This window comes from Capra hircus, chromosome 14, assembly GCF_001704415.2.
Source record: "Capra hircus breed San Clemente chromosome 14, ASM170441v1, whole genome shotgun sequence".
Lineage (NCBI taxonomy): Eukaryota > Metazoa > Chordata > Mammalia > Artiodactyla > Bovidae > Capra > Capra hircus.
In genome coordinates this window covers 73,885,183-73,907,539 of record NC_030821.1, presented here as the reverse complement: position 1 = coordinate 73,907,539, position 22,357 = coordinate 73,885,183, and the positions used below count along the sequence as shown (strand labels likewise).

General features: G+C 54.0%; 1 protein-coding gene and 1 long non-coding RNA gene across 3 annotated transcripts in view; both read left to right on the top strand.

Annotated features, from left to right (window-relative positions):
• LOC106502828 lies at window positions 2,796–5,568 on the top strand. Its single transcript, XR_001296483.2, has 3 exons — window positions 2,796–3,129; window positions 3,510–3,641; window positions 5,106–5,568. It is a non-coding gene; the product is annotated as an uncharacterized LOC106502828 (long non-coding RNA).
• Window positions 9,135–22,357, top strand: part of NDRG1 (N-myc downstream regulated 1) — a 55,014-nt gene continuing 41,791 nt past the window's right edge. The window contains exons 1-2 of one of the 2 annotated variants that reach the window (XM_018058589.1): window positions 9,135–9,255; window positions 21,528–21,608. In XM_018058589.1, the coding sequence (XP_017914078.1) occupies window positions 21,546–21,608 (63 nt within the window). In that variant the 5' untranslated portion in view covers window positions 9,135–9,255; window positions 21,528–21,545. Of the gene's footprint in view, window positions 9,256–21,527; window positions 21,609–22,357 lie in introns of those variants that run through there. The other variant, XM_018058590.1, reaches the window with a different exon arrangement.

The following is a 22,357-nucleotide window of genomic DNA, read 5'->3' as shown; positions in this document are numbered from 1 at the left end:
AACACCCATTCTATAGCACTCCTCGGGTTTTAACAGGCTCAGAATTAAGCCACGGTCCACTGCCACTGGTGCTCAAGTGCCCAAGGTTGAGTCAGCATCTACCTGGACAAACATGCATTTGGACTTGATATAAAGGAGGGCTCGTTTGTCCGCTGTGGGCAGACTGAGCAACTCGAGCTCCACCCTGCTGCACCCCAGGCGGCTCTGGGGCTCTGTCCCTTGCTTCCCTGGGAGGCTAGAGGTACTCGGCAGCCACTTTTTCTCCTCTCCAGACACTTCCTGGCTGTCTTCCTCCTTGGAGACAATCTATTCAGGTCACCAGCTCCCTGTCCAGCAATCATGCAGACTGCAGGTCACCAGGGCCACCTTCCCAGGCCAGGGACATGAGTTAGATGGCTTTGTGGTATCAGTCTGGAACTCAGCTTCCTCATCTGTGAAATGGGGCTAAAAACACCCACACTCCCCACAGAACAGGTGCTCTTCCCTCTGATAAGCCTGCGCTCTGCACTTGGAGGAAGAATGTGTGTGCTAAGTCCCTCAGTCATCCCTGACTCTATGGCCTTATGGAGCACAGCCGGCCAGGCTCCTCTGTCCATGGGATTCTCCAGGCAAGAACACCGGAGTGGGTTGCCAGGCCCTCCTCCAGGGGATCCTCCTGACTCAGGGATGGAACCCGTGTCTCTTCCATCTCCTGCATTGGCAGGCGGGTTCTTTACCACTAGTGCCACCTGGGAAGGCCTCTAGAAAGAATACAAGGTACAAACCTGTCCACCTGCTCAGGGGAACCTGGTTGGGTTTTCTTTAAGTAAAGGCTTGTTGGTTTTCCCACTATATCCCTTCGCCTTTTGCTTAGGAGTGGGGCAGCTGTGCCTTATCCGCCCTGTACCGTGAAAATAACCTGACTCAGCCTACTCCAGCCCACTCTCCCTGGTACAAGCCTACATCTGCCGTCTGGTTCCGTGCAGCTCACAAGGGGAATGCCTACACTGTATTCCTCCAGGCCACTGCAGAGCACCCTCCTCTTGCACATGACCCTGGAGGTGAGCAAAGGCACCTGTTGCTTGAATGCTTGCGGGGGAGGGGCAAATTTCAGTCCCTGTCCAGAGAGAACGAGGCACAACGCCTGCAGAGTCAGGGCTGTGCTGAGCTGCGCTTTGAGAGGCTCCCAGCAAAGGAGTGAACCTAAAACTCCTTCAGGTTTTCCAGAAAGCATTGTAAGGGGTGAAAATAAAGCAATGAACACTCCTTCCTAATGGCAATAACACTGAGCCAAACAGGATAATTTGCCACTAGGTCCAGCAATGGCGGGGGGCTGGCTGAGATTTAATTTAACACAAGGAATGCAAAGTCATGTGACATTTCTTCTCTAATCTGTCTGGGAAGTAAATTGCATGGTTGCCACCCCAAAAAAATCCTTTTGCATTTGTTGAACCTGGTCCCAGCTGGCGGTGGTGAGGGGGAGTGGTCAGCAAGGAGCCCCCAGGAGGCCCTGCAACTCCCGCTGTAACTTCTCCACCAACAAAGACAATCCTAAGGATCATCCAGGATGCCATCGAGCACCTGCAGAGATAAGTTGTCTGAAGCCTCAGAGGCAAGAAGAGCACATTAAAGTTTAGGAAATGTCAAAGAACCATCCTATCTCCTAAACCTGGATGATGAATGATCATGTTACTGAACTGAGGTTTGCTCCTGGCTCAAGAATCCAATACTGACAGATAAGTGTTGAGTAAAAAGAAAAGATAGCTTGACTGAAAAGCTGGCAATCCTGGGGAGAAGGTGGACACATGTCCCCCCAAAATCAACTCCCTACTTCCCATGTTTTGCTCAGAGATTATACAAGGGAAAGAAGGAAAGGGTTACATGCCAAGGAAAGGGTTGTGGGGTGTGTGATCAGCTCGTGGACATTCTTCTGATTGGTTGGTGGTGAGGTAACTGAGAGTCAACATCATCAGCCTTCCAGTTCTGACCTGTCTGGGGTCTACGTGCTTGTGGTCACTTAACGTGTGCTTAGTCGCTCTTTGCAATCCCATGGACTGTAGCCCTCCAGGCTCCTTTGCCCATGGGGATTCTCCAGGCAAGAATACTGGAGTGGGTTGCCAAGTTCTCCTCCAGGGGATCTTCCTGACCCAGGAACTTGAGCCAGGGTCTCCTGCATTGCCTGTGGATTCTTTACCAGCTGAGCTACCAGGGAAGCCTTAGTATAATTAACTTATTCCACCTCTTGGGAGTTTTAGTATCTGTAAAACAGCTCAAAGAATATGGCTCAGAGTATTATCTGTGGTCCTTGAGGAGGAACTGAAGGTCCCTGACTTTGTTTAATGGGTACACTATTATTTGGTCTTATTTGATCGCTTTCCTTTGCTTTTGCATTTTCTCACTTCTCTGATTAAGTTTAGTCTTTGGCTAAAGTTTTTCGACAGTCAGGAGGCAGGTAGATGACATGGGGGGTGGGGGGTGGGTGTCTGTGCTGGGAAGGCCCATAGGGTCCAGCTCTGTTATAATAGTTTTAAGCCAACTGTCTGTACATAAGTGCAAATCATCTTCCTTCTTTCTTTTCCTTCCTCTTTTCTTCCATTCAATGAGCAGATATTATTTAAAGATTTTCCTGTCCTGTGCAAGACGGTATAGTCCCAACTCAGAGAAGTTGTTGCCCCTTTTTGTAGGAAGCTCTGTCCTCAGAGGTACAAGCAAAACCCAGAGGATAAAGGAGCCAGAATGGGCAGGGCAGGCAGGCAGGTTAGGCTGGAAAGTGCAGCTGGAGGTGGTGGTGGAGACAGTCAAGCCAGGAACGTGGGTGGAGCATGAAGGGCCAGCGATCTCAGAATGAGTGATTGCCAAATGCGCCTGCGGGCTCCTCAAAGCTCCCAGGACCTCTCAGGGAAAATGGGGAAAGTTTCCCAGGGCTCGGTCCTCTTCAGACTTTAGGACTTCTCTAACTAAGTAACCTAAAATTAACTGACAGCCTTCGACTTAACATGCAAACAGCCCACCTGAGAACTAAGTCAACATGGAGTAAACTGATCTGGAAGATACTACGAGCTGGAGAGGCAGAGATCTGATAACATCAGGCCCTGGATCCAGCCATTCCTGAAGCTAACCCTCCTCTGGATATTACTGCTGTGTGAGCCCGTAAGTATGCCCCACCCCTTTGTTGCTTAAGCCACTTGAAATTATGTTTATGCTACATATCCACTAAATATTTCTAGCTAATAACAAGGAAGGGAAACACACAAAGCTCTGGGGGCAGGAGGTGGTGAGGACATGCTTATCCATGCCTAGTCTAATGGCTGCCAGTTTCAAACATCCCTTTTTCAGGAGGGCTTTTCTAGAACCTCAAGAGTAGGTGAGATTTTGGGTCGCATAGTCTTTTAAGACCCTGGTCCTTAACAACACTCCTAACAACTCCAATTATATAGTCATGCCATTTTCATCCATTTATCGCTAGCATCTCACATAGTGCCCGATGGATTTTAAATGCTCAATAACTATGTACTGGATTCTTTAAACAGGTGAATCTGGTTGGAGAGGAGCATGAGAGGTTTACTGGAAGAGTTGATGTTTATCATAGCCTTGCTGGAGGGTGACCCAGTCAGGATGGACTGTGCTGGGCTGCAGTGACAACCCCCTTCTGGATGCTACTGGTATGCGGCAACAAGGTCTATTTTTTCCCCTTGTCACATGATGATTTTAGTCAGCTGGGTACTGTGCTCTGAGTTCCCTCCTTCTGGGTTCTGTTGGACAGACCCTCCACCACCCAGAATGGTCCGTGTGGCCAGAGTTGAGAGTGATGGGGATAGGAGATGAATCACAGGCCAGCTGTTAAAGTCCCCATCCGGAAGTGACACAAATCACTTCCCCTCCCATTCATTGACAGGGCAAGTCATACCCACGTGCCTGATTTCAGGGGCAGGACATGGAAGCGCTGACATGGAGGTGAACGACCTGATGATATCTCAGCTGTCAGTATCTCCCAGTGCTCAGTTCTGCCCCACGCTATCTTTGTTCTCGGGCAGGTCCTTTCAGGATTAAATCCATGTTTTCCCCAGATGAGTGGCAACTTCAGAGAAGGGAATGTGGGAGGGCTTTCTAGAAGGAGAAGACAGCTTGGACAAAGGTTCAGAGGTGCTGATGTGAGGGTCTGCTCTAGAGAAAGTGGTGAGTAACCCAGTGGTTGAAGGAGGGAGAAAAATGCCTGGACATGTTAGGGGGCATCTCCATTGCCACACTGGGGAGGAGTGGTGAACTTGGCAGGCAGCAAAAGCAATAAAAGGTTTAACTAGGCAGGACCTATGATTTAGGTTATTCAAGATGTCAGCCAAGCAAGGGATGACGGAAGTGGGCTGGCTGGTGGAAAGCCTGGCGAGAACTATCGCGGGAGCATCAGAGAGCAGCTTCATCAGGGTGGCCCTGAGCAGGCCAGTAAGTGGGTCTCTCTGTAAATGCACGAAAAATATTTGGTAAACACATATTAACGAAACCCTGGGTTGAATCCCGTCATCACTCCTTCTCCAAATTAATTTCTAGCCCAGAACCTCAGAATGTGATCTCATTTGGAAATACAGATGCAGATGATTACGTTTGCAGATGTAATCAGTGAGGTTCAGAAGGGGTCATACTGGATTAGGGTGGGCCCTTCAGCCCATATGACTGGTGTCCCCATGTCACAAGGAGAGATACAGAGACAGAGAGAGACACAAGGAAAGAAGGCCCTGTGATGGCAGAGGCGGAGATCAGAGTGACGCAGCCCCAGGCCAGGGAGCACCAAGGCTTGCCTGCAAGCACCAGGAGCTGGGAGAGGAGGGAGGGGGAGGATTCCACCCTGGAGGTGTCAGAGGGAGGCTGACCCCACTGACTCCCTGATGGTGGACCTCCAGCCTCTGAAACCGGGATAAAATACATTTCTGTTATTTTAAGCCACTCTTTTGGTGGTAAGCTGTTACAGCACTCCTGACAAATCATTACAAACCAGGAGCAAAGAGAAACTGGTTATTGTGAGCCAAAAGTTATATATACCTCTTCATGTCTATTAAAAATGGAAGATTTACTATGTACCCTGAACCAAAGGCGAACATCCAACCGCCTGTGAAATTGTTTTCCTTTTGCAGATTTTCCCCATTGCTCACAGCTGGACATTACACGTCAAGGATGCTCTCAGAGGACTGGGAAAATGTTCAGAGGTCCACAGATATGATCCTTCTACTTGGGCTCCCGAAACAAGCAGAAAGATCCCTTCCCCTCCCCATGAAATCCAAGCAGGGCTGCAGAAAGAAGGGAGAGTTCAGGAAGAAACACTTGCCTTTGCTCACTTATTTGACCACTGCTTACTGGCTTTCTGAATGAATCGGGTACTTTGAAAGATGCCAGGAGAGATGGGAGGAGATGATGATGGTGTTGATGATGATGGCTAACATTCTATCAAGGACTTTGTACATGCCAGGCATTGTTCTAGGATGTTTCACAGGTTCTTATCTGACTTTCCTAGTGGCTCAGATGGTAAAGCATCTGCCTACATTGCAGGAGACCTGGGTTCGATCCCTAGGTTAGGAAGATCCCCTGAAGAAGGAAATAGCAACCCACACCAGTGTTCTTGCCTGGAGAATCCCAGGGATGGGGGAGCCTGGGGGGCTGCCATCTATGGGGTCGCACAGAGTTGGACACGACTGAAGCGACTTAGCAGCAGCAGCAGCAGCCAGTATTGTTGCCTTGAAAATCCCATGGATGGAGGAACCTGGTAGGCTATAGTCCATGGGGTCACAAAGAGTTGGACACGACTGAGCAACTTCACTTTCTTTTCTTTACGTGTATTAACTGGTATTTCTTATAACAACCCTAGAAGGTAGCTCTGTTATTATGTACAGCTTCCTGATGAGGAGGCCGAGGCAGCAAATTACAGAACATGCTAGGGCCAGAAAAACTGGTGAGAGCAGAGATGAGATACAAATGATCTGCAGAGAGGAAAGTCCTAGCTGCCTAGGAGGGGGGAGGGGGAGGGGGGAGGGGAGAGGGGGAGAGGGGAGGGGAGAGGGGGAGAGGGGAGGGGAGAGGGGGAGAGGGGAGGGGAGAGGGGGTCGAGGAAGTGGTGTGTGGGTGCAAAGAAGGCTATTGTTTTCCTTAAAGAGCTTTGTAGATTTATTAAGCCAGGACTGACTCCTGAGGAACTTGATAAATGCTAAAAAAGTTAAAGGAAGGGGAGATATCTTGAGGAAGTGGAGGCTATGTGGATGGGCATCTATTTAGAGAAGTTTGGGGAGGAAGAGGCGACAGTAACTGGAGGGGAACTTGGGGTAAGAGGCGATTCTTAGGATGGGTCATTGATTGCTGTGAGTGTGTACTCGTAGATTAGACTGATTCACAAAGAGGGAGATATGGAGGGGAGCCCTATACTAGAACGAAGGGATGCCAGCGTTTCAGGGACTCTTTTTCATATTAAAAAACATGGAACCGCATCAGGGGACTCATACACTGTGGCCAGAAGGTCCAGCGGCTCCTCTCACCCATCTCCTCCACATTCATGATGAATGTCGAGACAGGTGGGATAACTGCCCAAGAGACCACAGCACCCGTGTGGTGAAATCAAGCATTCTTCCCATGAACTCTAGCTTTAGGTCTCTCTCAGCCCCAAGTACCCATGAACTCCAAGGAAGAAGCTTGGGAATGGATGATGCCTCTGGTCCTTCTAGTGAGAATAGTCTATGAAACAAAATTTTCCGTGCTGCTAACTAGAAATTTCCAGGGACGTTAGTCCAGAAAATCCAATCTGATTCGATGATGGATCTGCACCACGTGTGCGTTCACTAAGCAAATCTAATTCTGTTGCTGACCAGCGAGAAAGAGAAATAATTTAAACGGTTCAATACAATTGCACCCACGTTTGGCTCTGAGAGCTTCTGCTGTCTCAGCTGACCTGCACTGGGGGACCAGTGGTGCAGGAAGCTCTCAGTGCCCTGGGGCCACTTCACAGAGGGAGCACCTTCTACCTGGGTGCCCATCCAGGGTTGCCCCCAAGTCCTTCCTTCCTACAAGTGGATGTGGGAAAACGGCTTCATCTGGGCACTCAGAGCATTGCAGAAACAGCAGAGTATTGCAGCACTGAAGGGAAAACTGGCTGTGTTGGACCCATGAGGCGGAGTCTGTGATCTAGAGGACACCTCCTTCAGAACTTTTCCGAGCTGCTTTGGATTCTGCAATGATCTTCTTTCACCCTGGTTGGAGAATGCCACTGGTCTCAGAAAATGCTACCCACCCCCCACCCCAGCCCCGACTCCGGTACAATTCTTCTTTTCTCCTCTTTGTCTCTGGTATCTTGTCTCCCTGATCCGCCCACTTGCTCTCTGCTCATTGTTTTCCAGAAGGCTTGGGTTCCTAAGCACAAGCCTCCTCTGCCATTGGACAGAGCCCACTGCAGGTCTGGACTGCCCTGAGTGCTCCACCCCCCAAGTCTTCCTCAAAGAGGTGGAAGTGGCTTCTCCTGGCAAAGTGCCCTTCTCCAGTCCACATGCCAGGGCTCCCATTTGTTACTGAGGAAGTAGTGGCCTACTCCACTTTTGAACTTGAGCCTCTATATCTTTTGCCAGGTAATAAACAGAGCAGCTCAATGTTGAGAGTCGAAATAGGGGAGGTAAGGGGAAATGGGGAAAAGGGGAAATAGGGGAGGTAAGGGGAAATAGATGTGTGTGAGTGGAGTGAAAGAAAGCTGGCCCAATTTTGTTCATTACCGTGCCCCAGTGTATACATCAGAGGCTGAGCAGGTGCTCAATCCAGTTACCCAAGAAATGAGCCCAGTTTAACCTTCTCTTTGGGTGAATGGGGAAACTGAATCTTGGGGCTCCTCAGCTTTTCAGTCCTTTTCTCCAGCAGCTGAGCGCAGAACTTGGCTCAAAGTAGTGGCTCAATAAATATTTGTGGAATGACAGAATAGGTAAATACCAGGGCCCCTGGAGGCCAGTGGGCTGCACAGAGGAGAACCAGGGCCCTGTCTTGAGCAAAATCTGGGCTGGTGGAGGGAAGAGGTTTACCACCATCAGGCAGAGGGCTGGAAGAGGAGGGCAGATGCAAGCAAACACAAGTCTGGGCAAGGGGCCTGGGGACAACGGTAGGGTCTTCCTTCACCCATAAAATAATATTCTCCCCGTACGGTGAGGCTCACCCGGGTTGCACATTAGAACCATCTGGGAAGCTCTTAAAAGACGCTTGGGCTGCATTCCCTCAGATTCTGATCAAACCGTCCTGGGATGGAGCCCTGGCCCATACCTTCTAAAAAAAAAAAGTTCCGCGGGGGATATTGATAAGCAGAGCGAGCTGGGAACAGGTAGACAAGGCGGCTAAGCGCGGAAAGAGTGCTCAGTACAAGCTCTGGGAACCAGGCGAGGAAGGAGTGAGAACCTTCCTTTCCTGCCAGGGTTCTGGGGGCGGGGAGAAGGACGCAGGGTGGGAAAGGGCAGGTGGGCTTAGAACTAGGGAACTGGGGTTGCGTGAAGGTGCCCAAGCAAGATGGACGTGATTAAGCGAGAGTCTGTGTTTCAACGGAAAGCAGATGCATCAAGGAAGGGTCATGGGGTGAGAATTGCAGGGAGCGGGTCTCCAGGAAGCAAAGGAGGCAGCTACTCAGGACTTGGGATCTAAGACCCGGAGGAAGTGGGGGAGTCGCTCCTAACGGAGGTGCAGGCGTGGCGCAAGGGGACTAGGAAGAAGAAACTCTGAGATGGAGATGGGGGCCACTCGGTCACACAGAGACACACGGAAGTCCACACGCACACGCGCGAGCGCGCCCAAGCACACGCACCCGCGCCCAAATGGATCCCCGGTGCACACACGCTCGCTGCACACACCCAGGCCCCGGCCTTCCGGACTGGGAAAGGGACAGCGCTGCGGAACGGCTGCCGGGACCAGGAGGGCCGCTCCCCGCCTCGCCTCCACGCGGGCTTGCGCAACAGGCGGCGGCTCGGGCTGGCGCCCCCCGCGCGCTGCCCCAGCAGGGCCAGGCGCGCCCAAGGGAGCGGGAGGAGCGCCCGGGAGGAGGGAGCGGCGAGGGGTGTGTCCCCGCGGCGAGGGGGCCTGGGGGACGGGGGCGGGGCGAGGCGCGGGGGGCGGGGCCGCGGCGCCTATAAAATCGCCTTCCTCCCAGGCATAAACAAACCTCGCCTGGCTCCCAGCTCCGGCTCTGGAGCGCACTTCTCTCTTCGCCGCTCTCCTCGCTCCCTCTGGGCGCCTCCAGCCTAGCTCCGGGTCCTTTTCACTTTTCTCCCTTGTCCTTAGGTAAGCCCGACGCCCTCTTCCCGCCAGGAGGGGAGGGATCGGTCGCCTGTGGGTGCTCCTGCCTCTGCTGGACCGCCCTTTGTGGCCAGCCCTCCCCTACTCCCGGAGCTGCAAGCACTCGGTCTCCCAGTGGCCCCAGGGCGAGCGCCAGGAGGGGCTTTGGGGGCGCGAGCACTGATGGAGTGGGGGTGTTTGATTCTGCCGCAAGAGGGAAAAAAAGGTCCGGGTTCACCTTTCCCCTAGCTGAGGATAAGTGGGATCCTGAGGATCGGGGTAGGGGGTGGAGAGCCCCAACACCTTGATCGCTGCTTCCCAAGGCCCTCCTGGCTCACACGGGCGCTCCGGGCCAGATCGCGCGCTGGACGTGGGAGGAGGCGAGACCAGGAGTGTGTGTGTTTGAGGGTGGAGGTGGGGTGTGTCCCTGGAGTGGGGTGTCTGGGGAAGGAAGGATTGAGTGCGCCTGTAGAAAGGAGATGGCTAGGAGTGAGCGGCGCTAGGGACGAGGCTCGAGAAGGGGACGTGGGTGTGTCTGCTTCCCAGACTCTGCCCTCAACCAGTGTGTGTCTGAGGGGCGGGGGCCCATTCAGCCTGGAAGTCGGGGTGGAGCACGCTTGTGTGTGTGCGCGCGCGCGCGCGCTCGCGCGCGCGTGTGTGTATTGGGGAAGGGTCCTAGTGTTCCAGCGCGTGCGACACGCGCGGGAGCGAGGGTTGGCGAGCGTCGCTGGGCAGGGTGCGCCCCCCGAGGTGGCCCAGGGTGGGCGCTGTGGCGGCGCGCAAGCGGTGGCCTGGACCACAGGGGTCGTGTGGCTTCTGGCCGCTCTGCGCTGGCTGGGGCTTCGAGTGGCGTCATTTTCGCCTCCGCCCACTCTCCCCAGCTTCCCTTCTCTCTCCTGCCCTCCGGGGGGAGGAGAACAGCTGGATTTGCTCGGCCCTTCCTGGGAGATCCGCCGCGGTCTCGGATTCAGCCGGGGGCAGGGCGTGTGCACCGTGGGGGGCTCCGGGGGAAACGCGCTGTCACCGCTTGGGTCACATTAGTGGCTGAAGCTGGGATTTGGTGGCTATTTGCCTTACTCCGCCCCACCTCCCCCACTCGCCCGTCTGTCGCCTCTGCTGTGAGACATCCCTCTAGGTCTGGGGCAGCACCGACTTGTGGCTTGGACGGGGGAGGTGCCCGGCAGCTGGTGAGGGAGGCAAACCTAGTTGGGGAGGGCGCGATTGTCTTGTGCCCAGACCATCTCTTCTTCCCAAATGTCCTGGGCACTTGAGTTTGTTTGGTTCCTTTGAGTTACTGGGAAAGATGAAAGATTCAGAGAGAGTTCAGCCAGTGGCCAGGCAGGAGGGCTTTAGCCATCAGCCATACTTCACCTCCTAAAGAAACAGAGTGTGTTCTTGCCATGAAAAATGCAGTCCCAAGGCAGACCTTCCAGCCCAGCTTCCTCCTGGATAGAAATGCTGGAATCTTGACTGAGTTTCACAAAGGTGAACTGAAATAAGCAAGGTACAGAGCATGCAACCCCCTGCACCTGGCTTAAGGGGTTCCCCAGCCAGGGCAGAAATGCAGACAAGGGTGCAGACCCCAGCCCTCTGCGGTGGTAACAGTTGGGGTAGGCCAGGGTGGGGGTCAGGGGAGGAGGGGGCACAGGGGTGGTCAGGAAGTGATAGGATACCTTTAAAGGGACAGTGCTCTGGAGTCAGGAGCGAAGCCAGATATCCCCAGACCCGGGACTTAGTAGCTTTGTGGCACCTTGTCTCTCATCATTGTCACTCCTCTCAGAGCGAGAAGGAAGGCGTTCCCTGCCTCGCTTTGGCACCTGGCACCTGGCCCAGGGCCAGGCCCTTGGGAGGAGATCAAATACAGACACTGAATCAACTGAATGGCCCCATTCCTCTGTGATCCCTCAGGCAGTTAAATTTTTGGTGATAGCATGTGACTACGCTTTCCAAGGAGACCTTGGAGGATCTTTTGGGGTCTCTTTTCCTGAGAAGCAAATCCAGGCTTGCTATCTGTTGGTTTAATAATTTGGAGAAATTAAAAATTCACACAAGTTCCTGGTCCAACTTCTGCCCAGTTTACAGATGGAAACTGAGACCCAAAGGCAGGGAATGACTTGCCGAGAAGGAGCCAAACCTGGAAGTCAGCCTGAGTTTCCTGGCTGTGATGGAAGGTGGTGAACAGGGGTCTCAAGTCTTGAGAGATGTATTTTCTGCTGTCAGAAAATGAGTTGGATCCTCACTGTGTTTCTGGCGGGGAAACTTTCCAGACAGAATGTGGGCGATTGATGGGTCAATTGATTTTCAGTCTGAATCAGGAGTTCTTGAAACAGGAGCAGAATCAGCGTAGTGAGAAAGGGCTGCAGCTCTGCTGAGTGGTGGTGGCCCAGATTTGGGCTGTCCAGGTTGGACCCCAGATGTGAACAAAGCCCTCCCCGCCCTGCCCCCTAGACACACACGTCCCCTGCCCTTAGTGCACTAAAATCTCCTAAGCGGCCTCAGCACGGATGGGGAAGAAAGATCTCATTGTGTTTTTCTGATGGCCTGAAGCTGCAGTTCCTCCAGGATCCAGAGAATCCTATCCAAAGCGTGACTCAAAAGGCCCTGTGCTTCAGAAGGGAAGCCAGGATGATGACTCAGCATCTAAGATTCTAGCAGGGAGGGGCCCTGACTCAGGCAGAGGGGGCTGGGAAGGGACAGGACCTTTCTCTCTCTCCGAATCAGCAGGTGTATCCCACAGCCCCTCTCATCCTCATGAGAGCTCTGCCTGTGCTGTCTTGGCTCCATTGAATGGATGGGAAAACCAAGGCCAAGAACGTTTAAGGGACTTGCTTGTGGGCTATGTGACTGGAAGTGGGAGGTGCAGGCTGAGAACCCAGAGTGTCAGACCTGAAAGTCTTTGTTCTTTTTTCATGATGGCATGTTGGGGTGACTGCAAAAAGGCATGAGTGAAAAGAGCAGAGAGGCCAGCCAGAGCTCTGGCCTCAGATTCCCCCCCTGAAAAATGGGAATAACAGGTACTGTCTCTCTGGGACGTGTAAATGTTAATTGAGTTACGGCAAGAGTTGAGGACGGTACTTGCCCATGAGGCCACAATGAGGGAACTTGTGGTCAATCATTTCCACAAATGGCATTCTCAAAGCATCGCCTGGGGAAGGCCTGCAAATGCTGGATTCATGTTTTGCTTCTTGAAGTTTTTACAGAAAGCTAAGCTTATGCAGATTGTATAAAAATATAATGGAACTTTGTCTGAAATGCAGGTTTCCAGGCCTGGTAGGTCTGGGATGCGCGAGGAATCTGCATTGTTTCAGCCCTTTCTGGGCTGAATTGGGCTAGAGTGTACTGCCAGAGAGGAGGATATTTGCTCCAGAATGATGGCTGAGGGAGAGCAAAAGAGGGAGGGCCACATTTCTGCTATCTCCAGGGTCTGGAGTAAGTAGCTTTTATTCGGTTAAAGTGCCTTGTGATTTCAAGGCATCTCCTTGTTCCTTTGAGACAGGAGACATCCTTGCTACTTCTCAGATCAGAAGACTGAGGGTTGAGCAGGTCCCTTGCTTGTCCAGAATCAAGTGATGGGGCTCCATTACCCGTGGCCACCATGGACCATTCCCTGAAGCGTTATCCTTCGAGGCTGCCCAGGCCCTCCTCGATCCGTCTTTGGTTTCTTGGCTTCATTTCAGGCAGCCTTTCCTGACTCCCTGATCTCAGTCTGGGCCCAGCCTGCCCTTTCTTTCTCTTTAAATTTGGAGACAGACACAGGCAGGTTGGGGGTCTCCGCTGCGGAGTTGGCGGAGGTCAATTCCCTGGACACTCGCTTGACCCCTGCTGCGCCAGTCCAGGCTTGTTGGAGCGGGGTGTGCGGGAGGAGTGGGGGGCCCTAATCGCGAGTGTGCAGACCCCAGTGCTCCAGGGCAGACGCCCTGTGAGACGAGACCTGGCAACCCTGGCACTCTGACTTGGCGCTGCCGAATAGACCTGATTACAGAGTGTGGATCCACACACAGGTCTCTCTTCCACCCAGTCCTGATCTTCATTCCGTATATTTACCGAAGACCTGCCCACCCGGGCTCCATCTCCAGGCATTTCCAGTCCAGTAGAGGCATTCCTCCAAATGAGATGGTAGGAAGTGGGACTGCTTAGCAGTCTGGGGGATTCATCTTTTGTTTTATAGATTTTTTTTTTCCTCCTTAAACCTGTGGAGAGCTCTGTACATATAAACGATATGCCCGTGTACTGCTCTGCTTAGAGGTGGATGGGGACCTTTTTTAGGAAGAACAGGGCTCCATTCTGTTCCCCCATCTTTACCCCTAACTCTACCAATTGGCTTTGAGAAGGTTCTGGGCAGCCCTCTCTGAATGAGGGTGTGAGAGTCATTCCGAAGAGGTAGGTAATTCTGACTCTCTTAGCTGGGAACCCTCCCCCTCCTCCTCTCTTCTGGTTAGTCATTGAACTTGCCTGCTTTCTCCAGAAAGGCCTCCCTGACTTCCCCCTCCAGGCAGGCCGACTGGGTGGGGTGCCCTTCTTGGATCATTCTGGGTTGTGTCTGCTTAATTACCCTTTTCCTGTAGACCTGAGAGTGCACTTAGTAGGCAATCAGTTAATATTGGTTCAAGTAGCAGTAGTATAGTTGCTCAGTAGCATCTGACTCTTTGTGACCCCATGGATTGCAGCCCACCAGGCTCCTCTGTCCATGGAATTCTCCAGGCAAGAATACTGGAGTGGGTGGCCACTCCCTTCTCTGGGGAATCTTCCCGACCCAGAGATTGAACTCAGGTCTCCTGCATTGTAAGCAGATTCCATACTGTCTGAGCCACCAGGGAAGCAATGTTGGTCCAAAGGATACCTCCATTTACTAAGGAAATAACAGTGGGCCCTCTTGTGTAGGAAAGATCCGAAGGTCATCCAGAGGGTAAGAGCAGCAAGACCAATTCGGGGAAAGATTCTTTCAGTGTGGCGATTGTCCCGTCTCGGGGACAAAGGGTTGTGTAGGAGGAATCTGCCTCCACGTCCCATGCTATCACTGGCTCTCTCTGTGTGCTTTTTATACATTATCTCACAGACCTTCCAGCGCTGCTTGTGTTTGTCTTGCAGATTCACAGAAAAAGCCTCTCACCCACCCAGCATCCTCCTTTAGACTTCCGTTATCCTGCGCGTCCCCGCAGACGGTCTGGTCTTCTCTCTGCCAGACAGGTGGCTGGGCTCCCAGACCTGCACGGAGAACCAACAGGAAGGTCCTGGGTCGTGCTGTGGAGAAGCGGGTGGGGTGAAGACCACGTACAGGCCCCTCCCTCTTCCTGCTATTGTGTCCCAGACTTTCTTGCTAGTTCTGTGCTCTGGCCCAAGACAGAGAAGTTGCCTTTGGTCTCCAGCCTGGTACCCAGGGAATGGATGCAGCTGGGGGGGGGGGTGCCTTCTCTTTAGTGATTTCTTTTTTATTCTTTCAATATCAGACAGCCTGTTGGATGCTGCTGAGGTTCAGCCTCCAAGCAGAAGCACCCGGGGCCTCCTGAAGGAATTCTGATTGTCTGATCATCTTTTTTCATTTTATTGACTTTTGAAAGCCCTGTTTTCTACCTCCCTTCCCCTCACCTGGGGAACTTTCTAGAAGGTCCAGTGAGTCCTGTCATATTGTTTACTAGGTTGATTGCATAAGAAAAACGTTGAGAAGCCATCAGCTTCTTCACCCTCCATGAAGGCTTGGGTTTCAGAAGGTCCAGAAAACATGGACTGCCTGGTAGCTTGATTTCAGAATCTCTTTGGCAAAGAAAGGACCAAAAGACATGTCCATAGCAAGGTGCGGGGAGGCAAGGTGCACCCCAAGGCTACTTTTCTGGAGGTTAATGCAGACGGGGCACTATTCTCTCAAACCTTCTGGAGTTGACTGTACTCGGAGAGGATGTTATGGCGAACATCAGCAGCATCCATTGATCCCCTGCCTGCCTTTTAAATTCTGTCCTATAAAGAGCTCAGTGTGCTGGAAAAAAAACACTGCTTTCACGTGGCTTGAAAACCGGGCGTGTTCTGGACGGGACAAAATCTGGGCCAGTGGCTGACAGTCCCAATCAATGCAAGCTTATCAACAGTCGTTCCTGGTTCCCCTCTCTCTGCTTCACTGGAGGACTCCGGGAGGCTGTGGTCTGCCTGCCCCTGCCCTGCCGGCCCCTGCCCTGCCTGCCCCTGCCCTGCCCACCTGCACCCACTGCGAAGGATGGAGTCTAGGCCTTTAGGAAGTCACATAGGCCTTGGCGTTTGAGCCTCAGATTACCCATTGGTAAGCCGAGGTGATCCAATCCACATTCTCCCAGGGACCTCCTCCAGGAACAAATAGAATAATGCAGTGAACCTTTTTTTTCAAGTATTGAATATGGCGGATCCCTTCTGCATGTTGTGACTGGAGAAGTTCTAAGATGTGGACTTTGCCCGCAGCCTGGGCCTCTGGTGGTGACTCAAGGGGGCTGTGCATGGTGGGAGAGAAGCACATGACTCTGCCAGCTGATCCACACAGGAGAAGTCTCCCGGGAGCACAGGGCCCATCCTTAGAACCTCCTGCCTGGGGCTGGGCACTTGGATGTGTGTCTGTTTAGAGCAAGCTGGGTTCATGGTCAACTGTCCCTTTTAACGTTGTTTTTTTTAAACTGTGCCGTCTTGATGCTTGGTGACTTGAGGTCCGTTTCTTAATCTCTCTGTGCCTCCATTTCCCCGTCGTATGGTGACATGATGGGGTCCACCTTCTAGGGCTACTGGAAAGCTCAAAGGGGAGATGGAGTCTGGAGCCTAGGAGGCACCGTGAAGTTCTTGTCGCTGTCATCGTCTGTGTCTGTGGAGGGTGAGGCTGGGGGCTCCCCAAGCACACTCTGGGTGTTTCTGTGCTAGACACCCCCGCCCCCGCCTCAGAGGGGCTTTAGGGGCCCAGCCCAGAATTTGCCAAAGAGGAAGGGCAGATGCCCCCTCCAGGTGGCTTGTTGGAGGAATGCCAGAGCTGGTGGAGGACTCCAGTCTTAGGGACGAGGAGGAGGTCCAGGCTGGGAGAAGAGCGTCCTCCAGGTTCCCAGGGCAGATGGCCTGAGCAGAGCCATGCTGCAAGAGGCCCTCACAGCACCCCGGGGGCACCTCCCTTTCGTCTGCATGCAGCACCTTCCTGCCTGGGCTCCCATCCGTCCGGGGTCTTGGGGACTATGTGATGTGCACAGAGGGCTTCTCAGGTGGCTGAGCAGTAAAGAGTCTACCTGCCAACGCAGGAGACACAGGTTCGATCCCTGGGTCAGGAAGATCCTCTGGGGAAGGAAATGGCAACCTGCTCCAGTATTCTTGCCTGAAGAATTCCATGGACAGAGGAGCCTGGCAGGTCACAAGAGCTGGACACGGCTTAGCAACTAAACGAGAACAACGGTGTCTGTAGAACACTTGCCACATATTTTGTAGATGGGAAGCCGAGGCCCAGGGAGGGGATGAATGGCTTGGTAACAGTCATGTGGCTGGGAGGGGCAGGGTTCCCACGCCCCAGCTCCTAAACAGCGTTCCCGCTGCTCCATCAGGGCTTGTGAGAATCCCAGGCGCTGTGTGTCCCCTCGCTCTCAGGGTGACCGACTAACAGCTCTCACGTGGCCTCATAGCCTGAGATGCCTTCGCCCGCTGCCTTCCCAGTCCCCGAGGTCACCTTCTTCACTCCTCCAAGCAAATCTCAGTCTTGGCTTTGCTGGAACCCAGGGAGTCCAGCTCATTGCTGACTGGCTCCTGGGTCCGTTGAACTGGAAAGGTATTTGCCTGCCCCCCCAACCCGCGCCTGCCCCTTGGGCCTTTGTTACTCATTGACCCGAGTGGTAGCACATTGGGTCTGATTGCTGGAAACCCATGTGACACCTGCTGAACCTTTTTCTGTGTCCCATCCTTGCTGGGCCACTGAGGGATTAAGAATGTTTAAAATACAGACCGTGTCCCCACAGATCGCCCTGGGTCTCTGAGGCAACCAGGGAAGTGCACTGATCAATGAAGCAGCTGTTTGCCCGATTCTGTGTGCCATGGTTGCATTGAAGGCCCCCCACTACTCGCCAGGAGCAGGAGTTGTTATGCCCATTTTACAGATGAGCAGACTGAGGCTCAGAGGTTAGATCACAGAACTAATCAATGGTAATGTTCAGGTATGACCCTCAGATCTCCCCCCACCTCCCCACTAACTCCTGGCTGCCTTTCACTTCTGCAGTATTGATTTTCTCAGAATTCCTTCTGGGCAGGCAGGTGGGAAAGGAAGAAGTGGTATAAATCAGTCTGGCAGCTGGCGTTGTGACCTGGAGCCCTGCTGTGTGCATTGAGTGGGGTTTTGGCAGGAGACCTGTCCCGACCTCATTTCCTGTGTGGAGTGGCTTCCCTCTGTGCTGAGACAGAGTCCACCCTACAGGATGGCGTAGGGGGCTGGGAGTCAGACACCCAGGCTTCCATCACTATGCCCGGTGCTGCCTGGCCCCCTGCAGGACTGCCACCTGCAACCCTCCGCCCCCTGCAGGGTTGCCTTGGCCCTCTGCAGCCCTACATCCTGTGCTGGGACTTTTCAGGAGGCAGTGGAGAAGGGCAGGCTTGGCATCCGGCGCTTGGTCTCAAACCCAAGGAGAGAGCTTGTCGAGCCCAGTGGGGCTGCAGGTTGGCTGCGGGGGGTGACCCCAGGTGTGGGCACCCTCTGAGTGGAGCCTGAAGGGGACAGGGCAGGGGGCACCAGCCCTGGCACCGAAACCAGGTCACCTCCTGTCTACGCCTGACTTGTCACATAGTCAGGTCTCATCACAGAGCTGTGATAGGTCCTTTCTCGATTCACTCAGTGTCTGGCACATACAATTGCTGTGCAGGAAAACTACCTCCGAGTAAACCTTCCTACAGCACATGCTTCCTGGAGCTCAGAAGGGCTCTGAGGGCTGGTCTTGCCTCGTGGGGGGCAGACGATAGGGAGGGGGAACACGAGGTGTCCCTGGCTTTATCTAAAACGTGTCAGCTTTCTTCTTAAAAACAGTTTTATATATTGAACTTCCTTATAAGGTTTCCTTTAAACCCACAGCTTCTGAGACAAAAGTTTGCAAAGTTTATTGATGGATGCAACAGAGACGGGGTTAAGGGGCTTCAAAGGGCCTAAGTCTGCTGAGTTGGACTGAGAGCACCCTAGCTCAGAGAGGCGGGGTGGGGGGTGTGGGGGGCCCGGGGCTCAGGGTGCACCTTCTACAGCCCATTTGGGTGGTCTTGGGAATCGCAGGCAGTGACCTGGCTGGAGGTCCTGGCTGAGCTCACCTGTCGGGACGTGTCCAGTTACAGTTATGAGCCACAGGCTGCCCCAGGCCTGCGGGAACCACACCTCCTACCCACGCCCATCCCCCGGGGACGAGGAGAACCTGGAGTGTCCTCTGCTTTATCTGGTCGCCCTGCAGACTTCAGAGCCCTGGGGTTCTCACTGGCTGCTTCTTGGTCTGGGCCCAGGGCATTTCAGCCGCTTCACTCCTGGGGCCAGATAATTCTGCCGTGGGTGCCCTGTGCCCCCGTGGCGTGGTCAGCAGCCGCCCTGGTCTGCATGAGCTGGATGCTAGCAGCATCTCCCAGTGGTGCTGATCAAGAATGTCTCTGGACCTCGCCGGATGAGGGGACCGAAGCACCCTCGTCTGCACAAACACTGTGATAGTCCTCTGTGAGCTCCCCTCTGAGTCTCCCCAGGGCCCTGAGCACATGAGGGGTGCGTCTCCCTGAGGCCTCCTCCAGCTTCCAAAAAGGAGCAGTTCTCAAATACTGATGTTTAAGGGGAATTCACTGGTTTTCAAGCCACTGTCTCCTGAGGTCTGGGAAGCTGAGTTGTAGGAGGAAAGGAAGGTGTGGGGTAAAGGGATTTCTCCGGGAGCATGTTCAAGAAGCCAGGAAGGCTGGACCTGAACTCTTTCTGGTTCTGAGGGAGGGTGAGAGGCCAGGTGAAGGCTGATCCTCCAGTGGGATCACACTGGAGTCAAGCCAGCCAAGGAGACCTGACCACACTGGGCTGAGCTGCAGCCTGCAATACACGTGGACCTGTTTTCAAGGCATTTCACTCGTGCGGTTTACTAAACCACGTAAGAGTGAATGTAAACGCAAACGTGGGCCTCTCAGGTGGCGCAGTGGTAAAGAACCAGCCTGCCACCGCAGGCGATGCACGAGATGCTGGTTCGATCCCTGGGTTGGGAAGATCCCCCTGGAGGAGGAAGTGGCACCCTGCTCCTGTATTCTTGCCTGGAGAATTTCAGGGACAGGAGAACCTGGCAGGCAACAGTCCTTGGGATTGCAGAGTCGGACACAACTGAGTGATCAGTTGCTGTGAAGCTGCATAAAGGCTGTTCATCTGTCTGTTTATTCTGTCTGTTGTGATGCTAGGAGCTGCAGGGAGGGAAGGGAATGAGCCAGGTAGGCTACCTACCTGTCCTGGGGAGCTGGCAGGTGGGGACGGAGGCCCAGGAATAGCCAGAGACCCTGACTTCACCCCTGGGTTCTGAAGGAGCCCCTGTGACAAGCTCTTAGCGTTGCCAGAGCCGTGAGCCTCTGGAAGGCTCCCCGGCCTGTGTAGGCGAGGTGTCTCACGGCCAGGGTCTCGGGACCGTGAACACGCTGAGTTAGCAAGGCCGGCAGACCTTGGCTTTTCATGCCTCCTGCCTCCGAGCTGGCAGCTGCCCAGGAATGCTCGAAAATATAAAACCGACTTTGTTTTCAGAATGTTCTGGAGCCTAGACTCCAGAGGCTGCATAAAGGCATTTTTGTGGGGCTGGTTATCTACTGGGGGCCCAGACCAGAGCGTCCCAGGGGATCTGCCCACGGAGTACCATGTGCTGGTGTGGGGGGTGGGTGGCGTGCGGGGCGGCCCTGCTCTGTCACCCGCTGACCCCTGAGAGGTGTTTTACAAAGAGGGTTCCTCTAGGTGCAGGGACCTGGGTCCTCAGAGGAGCTGAAATTGAGAAGTTCAGAGACCTGTGCTCTCTGGCTGGCTGTTACATCTGTGGAGCCACGGAGAGTTTGGGGCGAGGTCCCCGCTCTGAAAAGTAGCAGGTTTTCACCCAGTTCCCGATTTAGAAGGTCTGGGTCTGTGACCTGGTGGGGGTCCCGGGTCTCCCATCACTTACTCCTTCACTCCCATCTTTGCAGCTCTGCCCGCAGCACCTACCCCTCCTTCTGGGTTCATTGCAGTTCACCCCACTACTGGGCTGGGGGAGCTTCAGTCTCTCCGCTTGACTCTTCACCCCTAAGAAGGAACACTGATGCCTCCAGGTCCCTGATTGAGCCCCCCAGGAGGGAGTGTGCTCAAGGCCTGTCATCCCTCAAGCCTCGGGCCCCAGGGCGGCCAGTTGCGGTGCTGGAATCCGCTCCGTCTTGCTCCGGTTCTCCTGCAGCTGCCCCGGCATCAGAGCCCGGGGGGCCCCTTCTGGCCCACCCCGATCTCTGCCCCCACCCCTGCCCCCCACCCCTGCTTTCCTGCCCCCACTCTGGCTCATCAAGTGCTTTGTGCCTTGAAGTTCTTCTTTCAAAGTCTTCCCAAATGCTCAGTCCTGTCATCTTGGCTTGAGATAGTCCCTTCTCCTCCCTGCTTGCCCCACCCCACCCCAGCAGGGAGCAGAGTACCCTGCCCAGAGATGACCATGGGGCTGTCTCTGTGGCTTTCCCTCTGTTCGGGACATCCCACTGGTGTGGGGATGAAGGAGAAGGGAGCTAGCGCCATGGCTTCCCGTGGCCGGCCTCCAGGACCTTCTGTCCCCTTCTGCTTGTCAAGCTGGGGCTGTCTGATTTCGGGATGTGGCAGCGACGTGGGTCTCCTTCTAAAGTGCAGAGAGAAACATCTGTCCTTGGTGTGGTGGGTGGGCCTGGCCTGGGTGTCAGGGCCTGGTTTTGAGTGCCAGGGTGGTTTAGTGGCTAAGTTGTGTCTACCTCTCGTGACCGCATGGACTGTAGCCTTGTCAGGCTCCTCTGTCCGTGGGATTCTCCAGGCAAGAATACTGGAGTGGGTTGCCATTTCCTCCTCCAGGGGATCTTCCTGACCCAAGGATTGAACTCGAGTCTTCCACATTGCAGGCGGAGTCTTTACTGACTGATGAGTTGTCCAAAAGCCTCAGTTTCCTGTCCCAGGAAACAGACTTCCCTCCATCCCCAGGGGCAAGACTGGGGCCGGGGGTGGTGGGCGGGAGGTAGAAACTGCTGGTCTGGGGAGTGAAGGCTTCCTCCCTGGCCTCAGTTTTGCTTCTGTCTGGAAACACCTCTCAGTCAGAATTGCTGACCCCCTGGCCTCTGTCTCTGTGCAGGCGCGTGACAACAAGGACATGTCTCGGGAGCTGCAGGACGTGGACCTAGCCGAGGTGAAGCCTTTGGTGGAGAAAGGGGAGGTGAGTGGACAAGCCCTGGATACGCCCCCTCCCATCCCCACTTACATATGGACATACATATGTGCACAGTAGGAACACACATCCATGCACACACGTGTGCACACATATGCACACACACGCACATGTCCACTGCTTCGTGGTTTCCACAGGTCACCTTGTCCAGTACAAAAGGCCAGGAGGTTCTAGTTCAGGCCCCAGCTTGGCTGGCAAGGGCTAAGGCGCCTCGCCCACCTCTGGCCTTTCTGCCCTCACTAATCTCATTTGTAACAAGAGGGGCACTGGACCAGAGTTCCTCTAAGCACCTCTGCCTCTGACATCCTGCAGTTCTAAAGCTGCCCCTGAAGCCCGTTGCCCAGCGGCTCTGCCCCAGCTTAGTGGCTAAGGGACCAGACTGCCTAGGTTCAGGTCCCGCCTGCCACACTCTGCTGCTCTGTGACCACTGGCGAATCCTTCAACCTCTTCATGCTCCAGGTCCCCAACTTTAAAAACCAGTGACCCTAGGACTAGTGTCGTGGCGCCAGGGTGAGGACGGAGTGGGCTAACTCGCGTGCAGCGGTTAGAGCCTCGTCCACCTGGAAGGGGGCCAGCTCTGCTCGTGTTCTTGTGTTGCTACAATCATCACCCTCTTTTTTGGCCAAAACTTTCAAGTCAACAAGACCTCCTTGTTGGAAGCAGACTCCCCTGCCGTATAGCCTAGCCTGGCGTGACCTGTCCTGGACTGGCTGTGGATGGATGTGAAAAACCCTTTC